Here is a 21,909-nt window from a genome sequence, read left to right on the forward strand (position 1 = left end):
TGGCCTGTGAAGAAATAGTTGGGGGCCCACTAGGCATCCTGTTCACTATCTGATCCAAAAGGCAAGTTAAATCGCCACCAATCAACCTCCCTTTCTCTTCCCCCCCCCCCCCCCCCCCCCCCTCCCCATTCCAAAGGCATTCAACCTTGAAACGGCACTAACCAAAAATCTGAAAGGATGTGCCGGAGGACAGGAGACATTTAAAATGCCATATTCCTCCCCATGTATCAAACTGTCCTTACTCATCTTTCATCTGCTCTAATAATGTGAACGGAAGATTTTTCTGGATAAGTACCGCCACTCCTACTTTTAGTAGTAAAGGATGAAAAGAATACTCAAGATGGATTTCCTGCAACAGAGTGATATCAACCCTTTCACTCTTGAGGCTCGAAAGCACTTTTTTCCTTTTAACAGGTGAATTACTTCCCTTGATGTTCCATGTGCACCATTTAAGAAGACACTTTGCCATATCCTCTTTCAGAGACCCTTGAACCCCCGGGAGGGAGAACCCTACTTAGTGTGCTGAGTATAAGTAAGCAAAGACTCAGAGTAACAGAATTGTGTATGCAAAAACTACTCTATGATCACTACAATCAACTATTGCTACCAAAAAACTGCAAAGAAAACCAACTATAAAACCTTGAACGGGAGACTTTTTTTCCCTCCCCATAGCGGGCACTCACCCTATCCATCTCCTCCTTCACAGTTCCTTGAAGCCTGGACTGTGCTGCAGCCTTAGGCAAAAAAAAACTAAACTAGGAGATGATCCTTAAGTCAACAAAAAAAGACAGTCAGGATAAGCACTCTGCCCATCCCCGGCTCCATGTCACCCCTACTTGTGACCGAAAGAGAACAAAAAAAGGTAGACAACAAAGGACACCCATAAACTTGTCCATGATAACATTCAGTTATTAAATATGATAGGAAGAGCATATTCCAAGATTTATTTTTAAATTATTAGGGAAAGAGAAAGATAAAAGGGGGAGAGAAAGGGAAAACACAGGGAAAGAAGGAAAAGAGGAGCATTAACTGTATTCTTCAGACCAGTCGGTCTATTTTAAAGTGTCTTCAAAGTTCTAAGCTTTATCTACTGAGTCCTCGTGGCTGAAACTGAGGACTGCGGGTATTAGATGCCCAGGTTCCTCAGCCTCTTTTTAACTTCATTGAAGGACTTCCTCTTTTGAATTATAACTGCTGAGCAATCCTGGAATATCGTGATTTTTGACCCATTGTGCAGCAGTGACTGTGGCTCCTTTCCCAGTGGTCTGGCGGCTTCTATCACTTTTTGCTTGTCCTTGTATGTGTGAAGTGCGCTAGGTGGGGGTGCTATACCGGCACTGCGATCCGATAGACCCTTTCAATCTGCAGCCGGCTGGACTTGATTTGAAGGCCCAGGAACTGCGGCAGCCAGTTTTCAAAGAAGCTGACTGGCTGCCCACCTTCTTCACCCTCCGGGAATCCGACAATCTGAAGATTCGTCCTCCAACCTTGATTTTTCAAGGTCATCAACCTGGTCTCGTAAAGCCCGCATCTCCTGCTCCAGTACCTGGATCCGACCAGATGAGGACACGATCTCCTGTTCATGCTTCTGCAGCATGGACGCGATGGGTTGAACCTGGGCAAGGGTCTCCTCACGGACCTCCTCAATCACAGCCCCAACCTTCGAGGTAAGTCTCGCCGTCGCCAATTCCTGTGAGTTTGTCAGGACCCCTGGGGGTTCGGGAGAGGCTAATGCTGTGGCCCCTGGTGTGCCCGGTGCTGCAGGGTAGTGTCCTCCCTGCTTGCTGTTTGCTCACTCCTTTTCCTTTTGGCATCCTTCCCACTCCCAAACATTAACGAATATGTATTCTAAGGTTTTAAACTAATAATTCTCCACATAAGATAGCCAGGGATGGCAAAAAACACCAGTATGCCTTGACTGTTAGGCGGAGCCATCTACGGCAGTTCTACAGATTTGCCACCATCTTGCCAAGTTGTGGGAGATTTTTAATGAATATTTATCCTTTGTGTTTACTGAGGAGAGAATCATGAATGCTGTGGAAATAAGGGGAACACATGCGGATGTCATGGACTGTATACCTATTACCAGAGAGCAGGTGTTTACAACATTAAACTGCATTCAGGTGGATAAGTCCCCTGGAGAAAGTGAGGACTGCAGATGCTGGAGATCAGAGCTGAAAATGTGTTGCTGGAAAAGCGCAGCAGGTCAGGCAGCATCCAAGGAACAGGAGAATTGATGTTTCGGGCATGAGCCCTTCAGGAATAAGGAAAGTGTGTCCAGCGAGCTAAGATAAAAGGTAGGGAGGAGGGACTTGGGGGAGGGGCGTTGGAAATGCGATAGGTAGGAAGGAGGTCAAGGTGAGGGTGATAGGCCGGAGTGGGGTGGGGGCAGAGAGGTCAGGAAGAAGATTGCAGGTTAGGAAGGTGGTGCTGAGTTTGAGAGATTTGACTGAGACAGGGTGGGGGGGGAGGGGAAATGAGGAAACTGGAGAAATCTGCATTCATCCCTTGTGGTTGGAGGGTTCCTAGGCGGAAGATGAGGCGCTCTTCCTCCAACTGTCATGTTGCTATGGTCTGGCGATGGAGAAGTCCAAGGACCTGCATGTCCTTGGTGGAGTGGGAGTGGGAGGGGGAGTTGAAGTGTGAGCCACGGGGTGGTGGAAGGAGGTCAAGGTGAGGGTGATAGGCTGGAGTGGGGTGGGGGCGCATTTCCAACACCCCTCCCCCAAGTCCCTCCTCCCTACCTTTTATCTTCGCCTGCTGGACACACTTTCCTCATTCCTGAAGAAGGGCTTATGCCCGAAACGTCGATTTTCCCCTGTTCCTTGGATGCTGCCAGATAAATCCCCTGGGCCTGATCAAGTCCACCCTCAGATGTTGTGGGAGGCTAGGGAAGAAATTGCAGAGCCCCTTGCAGAGATTTTTGCTTCATCTTTAGCCACTAGTAATCTTCCAGAACACTGGAGGGTGGCTAATGTTCACATTGTTTAAGAAAAATAGTAAAGGTAAGTCAGGGAACTACATAGGATGGGTTTGGAGGGATATGGGATGGATGCTGGCAGGTGGGACTCAATTGAGTTGGGATATCTGGTTGGCATGGACAAGTTGGACCGAAGGCTCTGTTTCCATGCTGTACATCTCTGTACAGTCATAGAGATGTGAGCCTGACATTAGTGGTAGGCAAGTTTGTTGGAGGGAATACTGAAGGACAGGATCAACCAGCATTTGGATCGTCAAGGTCTGATTGGGGATAGTCAACATGGATTTGTGGACGGCAAGTCATGTCTGACAGATCTTTGAGTTTTTCAAAGGGGTAACCAAGAGGATAGATTAGAGTAGTGCAGTGGATGTTGTCTCTAAGGACTTTAGGAAGGCCTTTGACAAGATCCCGCATGACAGGCTGGTAATGAAGGTTAGATCACATGGGATCTAGGGAGAGCTAGCTAACTGGATTCAAAATTGTCTCAATTGTAGGAAGCAGAGGATGATGGTTAAAGGTTGCTTCTCAGACTGGAGGCCTGTGACAGGAGTCATTGGGGCATTTTTTTTATTTACATAAATGATCTGAATGTGAATGTACAAGGCATGATTGGGAAGTTTGCAGATGATACAAAATTAAGAGGTATTGTTAATACTGAAGAAGGTTAACAAAAATTTCAGAGGGATCTTGATGAGATGGGGAAGTGGGCTGAGGATTGGCAATTGCAGTTCAATATTGATAAGTGTGAGGTGCTGCACTTTGGAAAGTCAAACCAAGGTAGACTTATACAGTATGTGGTAAAGTCCTGAGGAATATTATGGAACAGACAGACCTAGGAGTACAAAGTGCATTGTTTTTGAAAGTGGTGTCACAGGTTAAACCAGGTGTTGAAGAAGGCACTTAGTATGTTGGCCTTCATTGGTCAAGGCTTTGAGTATAGGATTTGGGACGTTAAGTTGCAGTTGTATAAGTCAGTGGTAAGGGTGCACTTGAAGTATTGTATACAGTTTTGGTCACCCTGTTATAAGAAAGACATGGTTAAACTTGAAAAAGTGCAAAGAAGATTTATGAGAATGTTGCCAGAACCAGTAAGCCTGAGTTATAGGGAGAGGGTAGCAAGATAGTTGCTTGGAACATAGGAGAATGAAGGGTGACCTTATTGAGGTGTATAAAATCATGAGCGTAGATAGGATGCATGCATAAAGTGCTTTTCCTATGGATGGGGAATTGAAAATTGGAGGGCATAGGTTTAAGGTGAGAGGGGAAAGATTTAAGATGGACCTGAGGAGCAACTTCCTCACACAGTGGTGCATATATGGAATGGCTGTCAGAGAAAGTGGTTGAGGTGGGTACAATAGCAACATTTTAAAGAAAAAATAGGATAGGAACATGGGTGGGAAGGGTTTAGAGGGATATGGACCAAATGAGGGCAATTGGAACTAGCTGAGTGGGCACCGTGGTCAGCAAAGGGTTTGTTTCCATGCTGTTTTACTCTGACCTGCCATGAAAGGATTCAAGGAGGAGACGGTGAGATCTGCAATCCGATGGCTTTACCACTATTGAGGGCCCCACTATGAAGATGCTGGAGATGTTATTGACGAGGAACCGAACTGGTCTAGCCTGAAAAACACTGACTACACGAGTGCGTCAGATGCTAGAAATCCTACGGTGAATGGCCCACCTCCTAACTCCTCAAAGCCTGCCCACCATCTACAAAGCACAAGTCAGGAATGTGATGGAATACTTCCTACCCGCCTAGATAGGCGTAGCTCCAACAACAATCAAGCTTGATACTATCCAGGGCAGAGTAGTTCACTTGATTGGCACCACATCCTCAAAACATTACTCTCCCCACCGTTGACACGTGAAAGCAGCTGTGTGCAATGTAGTCAAGATGCTGTAGAAATTCACTGAGGTACCTATCAAATCCACAACCAATGCCATTAAGAAGGACAAGGGTGGCCAATGCATGGGAACACCACCACCTGCAATTTCCCCTCATGACTTGGAAATATTTCATCATTCCTTCAGAGTTATAAGGTCAAGTCCCTAGAACTCCTGTAAAAATGGCAATGTAGGACTACTTACACCAAATTAGACTGCAGTGGTTCAAGAAGACAGTTCACCGCCACCTTAAGGACAGTTAGAAATGGTAAATAAATGCTGACCCAGCCAGCAACACACATGTCCTCTGAATGAGCTTATGAAAACTCATGAGTCTTGCTTCTGTCTTGTGTTTTTTTTGTTATTTACAACTGACAGGTTACACAGATGTACTTGTGGCTGAATTAACTCCATTTGTCAGGTAGAGTTCGTTGTCTAAGGTGACTATGCCTAACATTTAATTTCTCACCAAGTTGATTACCTATATAATGGTCTGGTTGCTTTGTGAATAGCTTAAGAGATGATCTATTCACAAACCTTCAGTATGCAAGTCTGTAGATAGGCTGTCTCTATTTCCACTTCTTTGGAATGAGACACCACTTTGCAGTTGTTCATTAACTCAAAGTCACATTAATATTGGTTAAGTCTTTTGAAATTCAGTCATTGGTTTACAGCCTGTATTTGCATTGAGTCATTCTGATTATTGTTCAGTGGGTGGTTGGACCTGGATTTCTGTTTGATCTGCATTTTCAGTAACAGATATGGATAGAAGCAAAATAGGGGGATTGCCTGTTCAGCATTGGCAGATACACAGCTGAGAGAGCATGCAAGGTTTAATTCAGTTGCTAGCTGTGAAGCACATTGCCCTTGTAAAAAAGACTTTCTCTCACAGCTTATAAGAGGAATATTCTCTCTTTGTGAAACTGAATATCACCAGCAAAAAATCTTTTTCAGGATAGGGTAAACAAAACTGCATTTGAAGCTAGTGTTAGACATATCAAGCTGAATCGTGAAAGTTCGTTTTCAGACATTTCATCACCATACTAGGTAACATCATCTGTGAGCCTCGAGATGAAGCACTGTTGACATGGCCTGCTTTCTGTTTAAGTATTTAGGTTTCCTTGATTGGTGATGTCATTTCCTGTGGTGAAAGGAAAGGCTGGTGGGTGTAGGGAAAGCTGGATGATGAAATAAGTTTGAGGGTTTGGTTAAGAAAAAGGAAGCAAATGTCAAGTATAGACAAGATAGATTGAATGAGTCCTTAGAGTATAAAAACAGTAAGAATATACTTAAGAAAGAAATCAGGAGGGCAAAAACGGGACATGAGAAAGCTTGGCAAATAGAGTTAAGGAGAATCCAAAGGGTTTTTACAAACACATTAAAGACATAAAGGTAACTAGGGAGAGAACAGGGCCCCTCAAAGATCAGCGAGGCAGCCTTTGTGTGGAGTCGAAGGAGATGGGGCAAATACTAAGCTAGTATTTTGCATCAGTGTTTACTGTTGAAAAGGACACAATAGATATAGAATGTAGGGAAATTGATGGTGACGTCTTGAAAAATGTCCATATTACAGAGGAGGAAGTGCTGGACGTCTTGAAATGCATAAAAGTGTAAATGCCCAGGACCTGATCAGGTGTACCCTAGAACTCTGTGGGAAGATAGGGATGATTGCTGGGCCCTTTATCGATGATAAAAGTATCTCCGCAGTCATAGGTGAGGTGCCGGAAGACTGTAGGTTGGCTAACATGGTGCCACTGTTTAAGAAGGGCGGTAAGGTCAAGCCAGGGAATTATAGACCAGTGAGCCTGACGTCTGAGGTGGGCAAGCTGCAGGAGGGATTCCTGAGGGACAGGATGTACATGTATTTGGAAAGGCAAGGACTGATTAGAGATCTCACAAACTTGATTGAGTTTTTTTGAAGAAGTAATAAAGAGGATTGATGAAGGCAGAGCAGTGGACGTGATCCATATGGAAAGGTTTCCCATGGGAGATTGGTTTGGTTTGTAAGGTTAGATCGCATGGAGTACAGGGAGAACTGTATTTGATACAGTTGGATACAGAATTGGCTCAAAGATAGAAGACAGAGGGTGGTGGTGGAGGGTTGCTTTTCGGACTGGAGGCCTGTGACCAGTGGTGTGCCACAAGCATCAATGCTCACTCTGCTACATTTTGTCATTTATATAATGATTTGAATGTGAGCATAAAAGGTACAGTTAGTAAGTTTGCAGATGACACCAAAATTAGAGGTGTTGTGGACAGTGAAAAAGGTTACCTCCAATTACAATGGGATCTTGATCAGATGGGCCAATGGGCTGAGAAGTGGCAGATGGAGTTTAATTCTGATAAATGTGAGGTGCTGCATTTTGGGAAAGCAAATCTTAGCAAAACTTGTACGCTTAATGGTAAGGTGTGTTGCTTAACAAAGAGACCTTGGAGTATAGGTTCATAGCTCCTTGAAAGTGGAGTCGCAGGTAAATAGGATAGTGAAGAAGGCATTTGGTATGCTTTCCTTTATTGGTCAGAGTATTGAGTACAGGAGTTGGGAGGTCATGTTGCGGCTGTACAGGACATTGGTTCAGCCACTGTTAGAATATTGCATGCAATTCTTGTCTCATTCCTATCAGAAAGATGTTGTGAAACTTGAAAGGGTTCAGAAAAGATTTACAAGGATGTTGCCAGGCTTGGAGGATTTGAGCTATATGAAGAGGTTGAAGAGGCTGGGGTTGTTGTCCCTGGAGCATTGGAGGCTGAGGAATGACCTTAAAGAGGTTTATAAAATCATGAGGGGCATGGATAGGATAAATAAACAAAGTCTTTTCCCTGGGGTCGTGTGAGTCCAGAATTAGAGGGCATAGTTTTAAGGTGAGTGGGGAAAGATATAAAAGACACCTAAGGGGCAACCTTTTCACGCAGAGGGTGGTACAGAATGAGCTGCCAGAAGAAGTGGTGGTAGCCCATATGACTGCAACATTTAAAAGGCATCTGGATGGGTATGTGAATAGGAAAGATTTGGAGGGATATTGGCCGGCTGTTGGTAGGTGGGACCAGATTGTGTTGGGATATCTGGTCAGCAAGGCTGAGTTGGACTGAAGGGTCTCTTTGTGCTGTACATCTCAATGACTCTATATGATGCATGGTTTTATAATCATGTGGCTGAACACTTTAACTCCCCCCTTCCATTCTGCCAGGGATATGCAAGTCCTGGTTGTCCTCCACTGTCAAAATCTAGCCACCTGACACTTGGAGGAAGAATGCCTGATATTCCACCTTGGGACCCTCCAACCATAAAGGATCAATGTGGATTTCACCAGTTTCTTCATTTTTTTTTTCCCCCCTCCTCCGCTCCTTATGCTAGGCCCAATCTTCCAACTTGGCACCACCCTCATAACTGTCCTACCTGTCCATCTTCCTTCCCTCCTATCTGCTCCACTCTCCCCTCTAACCTATCACCTTCATCCCCACCTTCATCTATCTATCGCATTCTCAGCTGCCTTCCCTCCAGCCCCACTCCCCTCCAATTTATCTCTTGGGCCATCCCTTCATTCCTGCTGAAGAGCTTATACTCGAAACGTCAATTCTTCTGCTCCTGGAATGCTGCCTGACCGGCTGTGCTTTTCCAGCACCATACTCTTTGACTCTGATCTCCAGCATCTGCAGTCCTCACTTTATCCACCATGGTTTTACAACAAACATTGTTGAGTTCAAAGAAGAGATCCATTCCAGCAAAAGGATAGATACGGTAAATAGACAAGGACTTTTCCCTGGGGAGTCCAGAACTAGAGGACATAGATTTAGGGTGAGAGGCGAAAAATCTAAAAGGGACCTAAGGGGCAACTTTTTCATGCAGAAGTGATGCATGTATGGAATGAGTTGCCCGAAGAAGTGATGGAGGCTGGTACAATTACAACATTTAAAAGGCATCTCAGTGGGTATATGAACAGCAAGCATTTAAAAGGATATGGGCCAAATGCTGGAAAATGGGACTAGATCAGATTAGGATATCTGTTGGCATGGACAACTTGGACCAAATGGTCTGTTTCTGTGCTGCATATCTCTGACTAAGTTTAGTTTGTAAAAGCATTCAGGCCACCAGAGCTGGAAAAAGTGGTTTAAACTGACATGAGTTAAGTGAGAAAGTTCAGTTGGCTAGCCCTCTGTCTTGCAAATCAAGGGAAGCGAACTAGATGTCATGAATGGGCAGTAAGTCCTTCACAGGAAATGCTTGCAATCTTTCAGTTGGGTAAGAAATCTTAAGCTGATGACTAAAGTGAAAGTTGCACTCTGGAATATGACTTGTCAGTTGGTTGCAATCATTGTACCATAATGAGTAAGCATTGATACCAAAACAATTTCATGCTGTTTTTGTTTACTTTGTATTTTTACTACACATTTAATTGCAAAAATTAATTAATATTGTTAAGTATTCTCACTTAAGTACACTTTCTTGGCCATATCTTCTCGTAAATCAAAATCTTTACTCTAACTTTTAACTGTTTTCTACCAGGGAGATTAGAGCCAGATGCTGCACATTGCACAGGAATACGCGTTGAAGCAGAGACACCCGGCCATACGGTACTAACAGCTAGTGCTGGATTTCTGGAGGTCCATTTTAGCAGCAGTATCACCATTGCTTCTTACCAGCGGCTTAGAGTAAGCATCTGTGACACAAACCAAGCCATAATATTGCAGTCAATATAGATGTTATACCAAAGCAATATAGCAATATTTATGAGGCTTATCAGTTATATATGTGTTCTTAAAATAATAAGCTGGTGATTTTTTTTTATTCTGTATATACTTTGAATATCTTGTCTATTTCATTTTTTTCATCAAGTATCTTTCAAACAGAGCCATTAAATCTTTGTCTGCTTGTATTATGTGAAAATGTTCAGTGTAATCCATTTTTCTTGTTGCTATTTACTGATTGTGTGTGCTTTATTATGTAAGAATGTATGGTACTTTGTTCTTTTGGATATAAAATTTTCAGTTTTCTTCAGCACCTCCATTTTTGAATTACTGGATACGCTGTTGGATTTTAAATTCTGTATTTGATGCTGACGATTATTGATCATATCATCAGCATGGTCCTACTGAACCATAGGAGCTTCCCCCTCATTAGAGAGTGATAACTGGTGGTAGTTTAACCTGAGGATCACCATATCTCAGGCAAGGGAAGAGGTTGAGAAGGATGATCCCTCATGGTAACCTCAGCTGGTGCAGGAACTGAACCCATGCTGTTGGTATAACTCTACATCGCAACCCAGCTGTCCAGCCAACTTAACTAACCAACCAATATCCACATCATTGATCACTTGAACATAACTTTTATCTTTTGAGTTGCTTTTATAGATTTTGAGAACGTAAAAGGTTTTCACGTGATCTCATACTGGATTTGGCTAGCAGTTAAATTTAAGGAAAAACTCATTGCAGGAAGCCAATGGATCTCATTAATCAAAAGTAATGGGACTGTCCTTGTTTCATTTTGTACATAACCCACGATAAGTGTCACCCCTTTTTAAATGATATATTTCTGAGTGTGCAATTTTAGTATTAGCCCCCCCCCCCCCCCCCCCAATCAGTTTATATCTCAAGAGCAGCTCCTTGTCAGATTTACCTAAGTTATAATGGTCACATTGAGGACCAATCTTTAAGTCATGCATTTTTTGTTTAGTTCTCCGAATGTAAAGAGAGCAGAGTTAACAAAGATCTCTTTTCAACCTGAGCTCGACCCAACCAGGAATGACTTTTCATACTGACTAGTGCTCCAGACGTGGAAGAATGCCTCACTACTTAACATGGAGTTAAAAGAAGAATAACTTCTCGACCTTTATGTATAGATTGTGACATTCTGGTGCCTTATATAAAAAAAAATCTGGTGTCTGTATCATCATTTTATTCCGAAAACACTGGAATGTTGGATTAGTGATAATGTGATAGACCATGAGGTCTGAGACTAGGAATTCTGCAGAGAATAACACACCTCTTGACTTCCCAAAACCTGTCCACCATCTACACGGCACAAGTCAGGAGTGGGATGCAATACTACCCACTTGCCTGAATTAGTCCAGTTCCATCAACCTTCAGGAAGCTGGACACCAACCTGTTTAAGCACCAGAGGTTGAAAGTCTTTTAGACAGTTCAGGCAATTTTTGTTCTGATCATTTATTCAGAGTTTCACATGAAAAACTCCAACACCATTTATTACTTGTTTCCCACATCACAGAAATGTGGTGGTGTAGGTAAAAGTCATTCAGTCCATCATGTCTGCACTGGCTTACTAATTGAGCATCATGGCTTAATACCATTCTCCTGCCTTTTCCCCATACCCTTGCATGTTCTTTCAGTTTAATAATCATCTGATATCCTCTTGAATACCTTAATTGAACTGCCACCACCTTTACTTCCCGAAAGTACATTCCAGACCTGAACCATTTGTGTACAAATGTTTATTGCCATATCATGTTTATTTCCTTTGCACATCAGTTTAAATCTGTGCCTCGTCTTTCTTGCTTCATTTCACAATGAGGAACTGTGTCATCTTGTATGCTCTATCCAATCCCTAACAGATTGGTGGTGTCAGGGATGTTCATGTTCCAGAAATTTTTTTTTAAACAGTCATTCTTCTTGCCACGTTCTTGGATGAGGGTTCACTATTCTTCCTTTTATTTGCAATTTGATGACTGTAATCAAAAGTAATTTTACTTTGCTGGTGACACCAATCTTTACTCCTCATCTGAAGGGCATATTAAATCAAATTCCTGCATATAATCATAAATAAAATATCAGAGTTGCACACTCCTTTTTTTTTCCCAAAATCATTTCATACATTGTGGTAACTAGTCTGCAACAGGCGTAAACAATCTGTCAAAATACAGAAAGGAGATAGAGTGCATGGTATCATGATGCAATGATAAACCCCTCTCCTGGCAAAAAAAAGAACTGATCATTGATTTCAACGGAACTGAGGCAGAGAGGGTCAAGTTCTTAGGAGTGAAGATGAAGAACAGTCTGTCCTGGACCTCCTACGTAGATGCGACAGTCAAGAAGGCACAACAATGCTGCACCTTCCTCAGACGGTTTAGGAAGTTCCGCATGTCTATCAGGACCTCCACCAATTTTTACAGATGCACCACACAGAAAACAATCCATTGGGTTATATAACAGTCTGCTATGGTAACTGCTGTGCCCTGGACCATAAGGAATAACAGAACATTGTGTGCCCAGCTTAAGCCATCATGGAAACCAATCTCTCATCCACGGAGTCCATTTACACTTTCTGTTACCACAGAAAGGCTGCCAACATCATCAAAGACCCCTCCTATCCTAGTAATGCTCTATTGCAACCTCTTCATCAGGCAGAAGATACAGAAGCTTGAACAAATGCACAAAAAGGTTTAAAACAGCTTCTTCCCTGCTTTATTATTTCCGAATGGAACACTGTAACTTCAAATAATGTTTATCTTGCTTCGTGCATGTCCTGTGTAGTGGCAACCTTGCATGCCTCACTCTAAGCACCCTATGATTTGTGGGTCCTTATTTGCAATGACCCATCCGTACTGCTCACAAAACAAAGGTTTGCACAGTACTTAGGTACATGTGACTGCAATAAATAAAATCAAGTACAAAAACATAGACCAACGACTTGCAATTTTATATGTTGCCGTTTCACGTGGTGCCAAGTGCAAGGGCTCTGTAAAACTACTGTTATCCTTCATCCTTAGAAAACAAACCAAGAATTTTGGCTGGAGACTAATTCATTTTTTTTTTGCAGCGATTATTTCTGTCACTTATAAACTTAAGTACCAAATTCCAAACCCATGAAAAGCATCCTGGAAATTCTATAGTTTTTTAGACTTATAATTCACCATTATTGTGGGCATCTTTTGCTTTTTTAAAGTCCTATTACTGTCTTAGCCCTTTAGACCTAATTTGAAAAATAGTGGTTCTTCTAGCTCTTCCATGTCAATGAATCATATTGGTTGATACCAGGATTAATACTGAAATGCAGATAAAAGCACCAGAAAGCTAATAATACCTTCAGATGTGCACTTTCATAAGCAAACCATGCAAATGTAATGAATAAAACAAGTAAATTAATGTAAGTGCATCTAATTACCATCTTAAAAGAAGACTGCCTATTCAGTGTTTCCTGTACTGTTCCTTTTGAAGATTGTTTGAGAGAGTACTTGGCTATATGTCTTTACTTGGATTGTTATATTTGTTCATATTCATATGTGCAAGTTTTGTGAATATTAATTCGTGAAATCATGATTGGTCTGACTGGATAATATGTTTTTCAGTGTTTTATACATAATTTTTATCTCATTCCTCAGGCCTTATAAAAACCTGTTATTGGAGCAGATTCTTAAGTAAATTCACTTGAAATGTTGATGTTGTGCAGGAGGAAAGAGTATTTATTAACTTGCCTAAGGGAAAGGGGATCTCTTGTCTAAAAATTAAAGACTGTGAAATTACCTCTACATTACTTAGGCATGTAAGAAAATGACACACAGGTCTTCAATTGTGGAGCTAAATAGCAGTGATTAGTTGATTGGTACAGACCATGAGGATCCTGGAGTTCATGTCTAGATTGTTAGCTTTTCTCGAGTTAATTACAGAAATATGCACACGGATTCTGCTCATTATTTGGTCTAATAGTCAGTTCTAATGGACAAAATTAAAAATCTACATCAGATTATAGTCCAATGGGTTTATTTGGAAGCACTAGCTTCTAAATAAAGGAATCCAAGATTATGTGGTAAAGATGGGAGGATAGGATTGAGATCAATGTGTTCTCATTAAATGGCAGAATGAACTTGATAGACCAAATGGACTATCAATGTCCCTAGGTCTCATGGCAAATTACCCATCCATTGTTGGTTTTCCCCAGAAGTGCGATGTATTATTGTTATAGTTGAGCAGCTTTCACAGTCCATTTCTGCAGTGTGTGACATGTGCCACATGTTCACAAATTTATATTCAAGTTACAAAGATTTTACTAACAAGGGTAAGCCTATTTTTGTTAATAGATCTGATTTCATCCAGCAGAGTAGTTCAGTAATACATACTATTCTTATAATGTCAGGCTATTGATCCAGTTGCTGTTGCTATAGTCACACTGACTTCTTCAAAAGAAATGCTGTTTGAAGGAGGACCTAGACCTTGGGTGTTAGAACCATCTGGATTTTTCACAGATCTGATTGGCGAAAAGGGGGAAGCAGTAATCATCAAACAACAAAGAGCTCCATTGGTAAAAAAGAAAAATCACCATGGGTTTAGAATCATTTGTGTATCCTTGGGAGAACAGGTAAGAGGTATTACGCAGCAATATTGTAAAAGTTAGCTTTGCAAAATTAATGAGTTATAGTGTTAAGGATATCTGCTTCTACAGTGCAAACAGCTTAAGTGTTTTTTAATTCATTCATGGGATGTATGTGTCACTAGCTGGGTTATCATTTATTGCCATGCTTAGTTGCCCTTGAAAAGATGGTGGTGAGTTGCCCTCTTGAGCTGTAGTAGTCCTTTTGCTGTAGATAAATCCACAATGCAGGAGAGAGTTCCAGAATTTTGACCTAGCAACACTCTAGGGGTAGTCATATATTTTCAATTCCGGATGCTGTGGCTCAGAACAGTTCTGAAGAAGAGTATTAACAGACTCAAAAACATCAACTCAGTTTCTCTCGCCACAATCGTCGAGGTTCTCCAGTATTTTATGTGTTAATTACTAAGCAAGTTTTGTCTGAAAGAATCAAAACAAATTTCTGGAGAAACCCAGCAGGTCTGACAGAATCTGTGGAGAGAATGCTGCCAAATAGTAATGTTGGTGATATCTTGCATTGCTTCATCAAGAGTAGCATGATTGGGTGATGATTTAGCTGGATTGGTTTTGTCCTATTTCTCATGTGCAAAATATATACTCAAACAGCATGGTTAGGGGCTTGGAAAGTTCAGGAATGTTATCAGAGCCCATATCCATTTCAGTACCCACTTCCTCCAACTGTTTCTTGCTATCACCCAGAGTAGATCACATTGGCTAATGACTGACCAGTGATGCTGGGGATGTCTGATAAAAGCCAAGATGATGAATCAATCATTTGGAATTTCTGGCTGAAGATTGTTGCACTGATGTGTTGAACTTCTCCATCATTGAGGATAGAAATATTTGTGGAGCCTCCAACTCCAGTCAACTGTTTAAATGTCCACCATGTTTCACGAATAGATGTAGATCATTCACCCCCTTCAGCCTATTCCACCATTCAGTGAAATCATGGTTGATCTGTCTCCTAGACCCATATATCTGTCTTTGACCTATATCCCTTAATACCTTTGCTTAAAAATTTATCTGTCAGATTTAAAAATAATAAATGATCTTGCATCAACTGCCATTTGTGGATGAGTGTTCCATACCTTTTAGGTATGTCCCTAATTTTCAAACTGTGTCCCCAGTTCTAGAGTCTCCAATCAATGGAAACAGCTTATGTTTATGAACTCTCTCTTTTCCTGTTTAATATCTTGGTCAATCATCCCTTAACTTGGTAAACTCTAAAGAAAACAGACCTGATCAGGTAGAAAACCTAGACAAGTACGCCACCACAGTCATGGACTTCATTAGCAAATGTGTGGGGGACTGTATACCAAAGAAGTCAATCCAGTTGTTCCCCAACTGTAAATCTTGGATGAACTGGCAAATCCACTCCCTACTGACTTGATTGCTGCCTATCTGGTCTTCAGATGACCCAGACCAATACAGGAAATTCAGATATGACCTTCACAAAGCCATCAGGGATGCCAAGAGGCAACACTGGACCAAGTTGGTTTTTAGAAAACCAAATTTGTTTTTAGAAAAAGACTATAGCAGAGAGGTATCAGACAGTATTTTAACTCAAACCTGTACAAAGTAATAAATTAATTAACTAAGCAGAGATGGCTGGGCAGGTGATGTGCTGTAGCTGTATGATGTGGGAGCTGGTTGATCCCATTGTGAACGGCAGTGACCACATCTGCAGCAAGTGTTGGTTGCTGGAAGAACTCCCGGATCAGAGTTGATGATCTGGAATCTGAGCTTCAAACACTGCGGCGCATCCGGGAGGGGGAGAGTTACCTGGACACTGTTTCAGGAGGCAGTCACACCTGGGAGATTAAGTAATTCACATTCAGTTAGTGATCAGGGACATCAGAGTGTGACTGTAAGTGAGGCAGGTAGGGGGAACCTGAGTTCAGGAGTGCAGGAGCCTCAACCCTTGACCTTGTCCAACAGCTATGAGATTCTTGCTCCCTGTTCGGATGAGGAAAAGGGCTCTGGACAGGATGAGCCAGCTGACCACGGCACCATGGTGCAGAAGGCCATTCAAGAGGGGGGGGAGCAAAAAGACAAGTAGTTGTTATAGGGGATTCTATGATTAGGGAGACAGATAGTATCCTTTGCAAGCCGGATCGGGAGTCTCGCATGGTGTGTTGCCTACCTGGTGCCAGGGTTCGGGACATCTCTGACCAGCTTGAAAGGATATTGGAGCGGGAGGGGGAGGATCCAGTTATTGTGGTCCACGTTGGGACTAACAACATAGGCAAGACTAGGGTGGAGGACCTGTTTGGGGATTATTGAGCACTAGGAAGGAAATTGAAGTACAGGTCCTCAAGGGTCATAATTTCCGATTACTGCCTGAGCCACGTGCCAATTGGCATAGGGATAAGAAAATTAGGGAAGTAAACACGTGGCTAAGAGATTGGTGTGGGAAAGAGGGATTCCACTTTATGGGGCATTGGCATCAGTTTTGGAACCGGGGGCAATCTGTGCCGTTGGGATGATCTCCACCTGAACCGATCAGGTACCAGTGTTCTAGCGAAGAAGATAAATAGGGTAGTCAGTAGGACTTTAAACTTCTGAGTTGGGGGGAAGGGAAAGTGAAAGCAACAGGGAGTATAGCGTTAAATGGAAAGATAAGTGGCAGGATAGCATATGTGCAGGCGGATTTAAACTTGAGACAGACTGGAAATGCAGCAAAAAGGAAGGATAACTTAAGACACCTTATGACTTTCCAATATCTCTAATGATAAGAAAGTTAGCATTAAGGCACTTTACCTGAATACTCGTAGCATTCATAACAAAGCAGATGAACTAATGGCACAGATCATAGTGAATGATTATGATGTGGTCGGCATCACAGAGACGTAGTTACAGGGGGGTCAGGACTGGCAGTTAAACATCCAAGGGTTTTCAACTTATCGAAAAGACAGGGAGGTGGGCAGAGGGGGCAGGGATGCCTTGTTAGTTAAGAACAAAATTAAATCTATGGCGCTGAATGACATAGCGTCGGATGATGTGGAGTCTGTGTGGGTGGAATTGAGGAACCACAAAGGCAAAAAAACCATAGTGGCAGTTATGTACAGACCAGGACCAGGGGCGCAACATGTACCAGGAAATAGAGAAGGCATGTCAGAAAGGCAAGGTCACAGTGATCATGGGAGACTTCAATATGCAGGTGGACTGGGTAAATAATGTTGCCAGTGGATCCAAAGAAAGGGAATTCATGGAATGCTTACAGGACGGCTTTTTGGAACAGCTTGTCATGGAGCCCACAAGGGAGCAGGCTATTCTGGACCTAGTGCTATGTAATGAACCAGACTTTAAGATTTTTTATAAAGTAAGGGCACGCTTAGGAAGCAGCGATCATAATATGGTAGAGTTCAGTCTGCAGTTTGAAAGAGAGAAGGCAAAATCGGATGTAATGGTGTTACAGTTAAATAAAGGTAATTATGAGGGCATGAGAGAGGAACTGACGAAAATAGACTGGAAGCAGAGCCTAGCAGGGAAGACAGTAGAGCAAAAAATGGCAGGAGTTTGTGGGTAAAATTGAGGACACTGTACAGAAGTTCATCCTCAAGAAGAGAAAGATTATCCGGGGAGGGATTAGACAGCCATAGCTGACAAAGGAAGTCAGGAAATCTATCAAAGAAAAAGAGAGAACCTATAAAGTGACCAAGAGCACTGGGAAATCAGAAGATTGGGAAGGCTACAAAAACAAGCAGAGGATAACAAAGAGAGAAATAAGGAGAGGATCAAATATGAAGGTAGGCTAGCCAGTAATATTAGAAATGATAGTAAAAGTTTCTTTCAATACATAAGAAACAAACGACAGGCAAGAGTAGACATTGGGCCACTTCAAACTGATGCTGGAAGCCTAGTGATGGGAGATAGGGAAATAGCAGGAGAACTTAATAAGTACTTTGCATCAGTCTTCATAGTGGAAGACATGAGTAATATCCCAACAATTAAAGGGAGTCAGGGGGCTGAGTTGAGTATGGTTGCCATTACAAAAGAAGAAATGCTAGAAAAGCTGGAAGGTCTTAAAATTGATAAATCTCCTGGCCCTGATGGGTTACATCCTCGAGTTCTGAGGGAGGTGGCTGAGGAAATAACGGAGGCGTTGGTTGAGATCTTACAAAAGTCACTGGAGTCAGGGAAAGTCCCGGATGATTGGAAGATTGCTGTTGTATTCCCCTTGTTCAAGAAAGAATCAAAGCAAAAGATGGAAAATTATAGGCTAATTAGCCTAACCTCGGTTGTTGGTAAAATTCTAGAATCCATCATTAAGGATGAGGTTTCTAAATTCTTGGAAGAGTAGGGTCAGATTAGAACAAGTCAACATGGATTTAGTAAGGAGAGGTCGTGTATGACAAACTTGTTGGAGTTCTTTGAAGAGGTGATAAGTAGGTTGGACCGGGGAAACCCAGTGGATGTGGTCTACCTAGACTTCCAAAAGGCCTTTGATAAGGTGCCATACAGGAGGCTGCTGAGCAAGGTGAGGGCCCATGGTGTTCGAGGTGAGCAACTGGTATGGATTGAGGATTGGCTGTCTGACAGAAGGCAGAGAGTTGGGATAAAAGGTTCTTTTTCAGAATGGCAGCCGGTGACAAGCGGTGTCCCGCAGGGTTCAGTGTTGGCGCCACAGCTGTTCACATTATATATGATCTGGATGAAGGGACTGGGGGCATTCTAGCGAAGTTTGCCAATGATATAAAGTTAGGTGGACAGGCAGGTAGTACTGAGGAAGTGGGGAGGCTGTAGAAGGATCTAGACAGTTTGGAGGAGTGGTCCAGGAAATGGCTGATGGAATTCAATGTGAGCAAATGCGATGTCTTGCACTTTGGAAAAAAGAATACAAGCATGGACTACTTTCTAAATGGTAAGAAAATTCGTAAAGCCAAAGTACAGCAGGATCTGGGAGTGCTAGTTGAGGATTCTGTAAAGGTAAACATGCAGGTTGAGTCCGTGATTAAGAAAGCGAATGCAATGTTGACATTTATCTCAAGAGGGTTGGAATATAAAAGCACTGTTGTGCAACTGAGACTTTATAAAGCTCTGGTTAGGCCCCATTTGGAGTACTGTGTCCAGTTTTGGTCCCCACACCTCAGGAAGGACATAGTGGCACTGGAGCGTGTCCAGCGGAGATTTACACTGATGATCCCTGGAATGGTAGGCCTAACATATGAGGAACAGTTGAGGATCCTGGGATTGTATTCATTGGAGTTTAGAAGATTAAGGGGAGATCTAATAGAAGCTTACAAGATAATACATGGCTTGGTGCGGGTGGACGCTGGGAAATTGTTTCCCTTAGGCGAGGAGACTTAGACCCATGGATACAGCCTTAGAATTAGAGGGGGTAAATTTAGAACAGAAATGCGGCGACATTTCTTCAGCCAGAGAGTGGTGGGCCTGTGGAATTCATTGCCACCGAGTGTAGTGGAGGCTGGGACGCTAAATGTCTTCAAAGCAGAAATTGATAAATTCTTGATGTTACAAGGAATTAAGGGCTACGGGGAGAATGTGGGTAAGTGGAGTTGAAATGCCCATCAGCCATGATTGAATGGCGGAGTGGACTCAATGGGCCGAATGGCCTTACTTCCGCTCCTAGGTCTTATGGTCTAAGTTAGAGGCCCAAACCTACCAACAGACTCCCGCCTATGGAAAGGTTTCAACAACATTACGGGATACAAAACCAAGCTGAGCAAGATAGCAGACAAAGACATATATCACCTTAATGTTTTCAAGGCTCAGTTTGAACAGAATGACAGCGGTGTGGTGATTCTTGCCCCAATTGCCCCAGGTATACCCATTTCCCTCGGTCACCGCTGTAGACATTAGATCGGTCAACTGGAGGAAAGCGATGGGTCGGGATGGTGTCCCTGGCTGAGCACTCCAATCCGGTCTGGACCAACTGCCAGAGGTATTCACTGACATCTACAACCTCTCCCTCCCCAAGCCAAAGGCCTGACCTGTTTCAAGAAGACCACCATCAATCCCGTAACTAAGAAAGCACGTGTAGTATGCCTTAATGGTTACCACCCAGTGACACTGACCTCACTAATCATTAAGTGCTTTGAGAGGCTGGTCATGGCCCACATCACTTTCAGTCCCCCAACTTGTTTGGATCCTTGCAATTTGCTACTGATGTAACGGGTCCACAGCAGATGCCATATCCCTAGCCCTGCACACTTACCTGGAATATCTGGACAACGATGACACCTACGTTAAACTCCTGCTCATTGACTACAGCTCTTTCTTCAATTCCTTCTAGATTGATCCCCATACTCCATGAGCTTGATTTTGGCTCCACCCTCTACAACTGAGTCCTCAGCTTTCTGACCCACAGACCGCAATCAGTGAAGACAGGCGACTGCACCACTTCCACAATAACACTCAACACTGAATTCTCCCCCAAGGTTGCGTCCTCAGTACCCTAACTGTGTTACCTGTACACCCAAGACTATGTTGGTGCCATTCATTTGGAATTTGGCAACAAGATTGCTGACAACACCACCATAGTAGGACAGATATCTCAGAATACTGAGTGGAAATACAGAAGGGAGATAGAGGGCTTGGTAACGTGGTGCAATGAGAACAACTTCTCTCTCAATATTGGCAAAAGTAAAGAACAGGTCATTCACTTCAGAAAGAACGGAAAAGAACACAGCCCGTTCTACATCAACGGAACTGAGATTGAGAGGGTAGAGAGGGTCAAGTTCCTCAGAGGGATGATAACAGATAACCTGTCCTGGACTTCCATGTAGATGCAGTGGCCAAGGCACAACAATGCTGCTTCTTCCTCCAGCGGCTCAAGAAGTTTGGCATGTCCATAAGGACCCTCACCAACTTCTACACTTGCACCAGTGAAAGCATACTGTCCAGGCATATAACAGCCAGGTATGGCAACTGCTTTGCCCAGGACAGTAAGACACAATAGAAAGTGCTGTGCATATCCCAGATTATCGTGGAAGCCAGCCTTCTGTCCACGGACAGCTTGCTGCTGTGGAAAGGTTGCCAACATCATCAAAGATACATTGCACCCTGGTAATGATCTACAACTTCTCTTAGGCAGAAGATACAGAAGCCTGAACGCATGCACCAGCAGGTTGAGGAACAGCCACTTATGAATGAACTCTCTAGCCTCATGATGTTGATCTTGCTACTGGTTTCAACTTTTTCATCACTTACAAGCTACTGCTTACAACATCCATCCTTGAAATTTGTGAATGCAGCAATTCAAATTTTTACTGCTGAAACAAGCTGTATTTAAGTTTTTCAATTTCGAGTTATTTTGTTGACCATATGGTCGGGGCAATAAAAACAGTAATTATTTTCTGAATTGTTTGTGCTAGATAAAGTAAATTAATTTAGAGTGTAATCTGTCTCAATTTACTAAGCTAATGCACTTGAATTAAGCCTCACTATTCACTGAGATGTTACAAATGTTAAAATTCTGATTAAACCACCAAACTGTCCAATTCAAGTTAAATAATATACACACCTTGATTTTCATTAACAGGAAAATAACTATTTATTGTAATCAAACTGTTTTTAACAAATGGCAAGAATGAAACATGAACAAAACGCAACCTCTTTTTCAAATTCCCATACACGTGCAAACCCACACAAAGAGATGCAATTATTATGGGTGGGAAAGGGAAAAAAATCGTTATAGATTCCCTAATTCTCAGTCCTTCATTCACTGGTTGAGGATTCATCCTTTTAGTATTCTGAAGGCTAC

At 42.6% G+C, this 21,909-nt stretch overlaps 1 protein-coding gene across 1 annotated transcript in view; it reads left to right on the top strand.

The window, feature by feature from the left end:
- Nucleotides 1-21,909, top strand: part of LOC140491205 (nuclear pore membrane glycoprotein 210-like) — a 187,561-nt gene that overhangs the window by 60,945 nt on the left and 104,707 nt on the right. Inside the window, exons 14-15 of the mRNA XM_072589184.1 lie at nt 9,369-9,514; nt 13,950-14,171. Of these exons, the coding sequence (XP_072445285.1) occupies nt 9,369-9,514; nt 13,950-14,171 (368 nt within the window). The remainder of the gene's footprint in view (nt 1-9,368; nt 9,515-13,949; nt 14,172-21,909) is intronic.

This window comes from Chiloscyllium punctatum, chromosome 19 (genome assembly GCF_047496795.1).
Source record: "Chiloscyllium punctatum isolate Juve2018m chromosome 19, sChiPun1.3, whole genome shotgun sequence".
In the NCBI taxonomy this organism is placed as follows: Eukaryota; Metazoa; Chordata; class Chondrichthyes; order Orectolobiformes; family Hemiscylliidae; genus Chiloscyllium; species Chiloscyllium punctatum.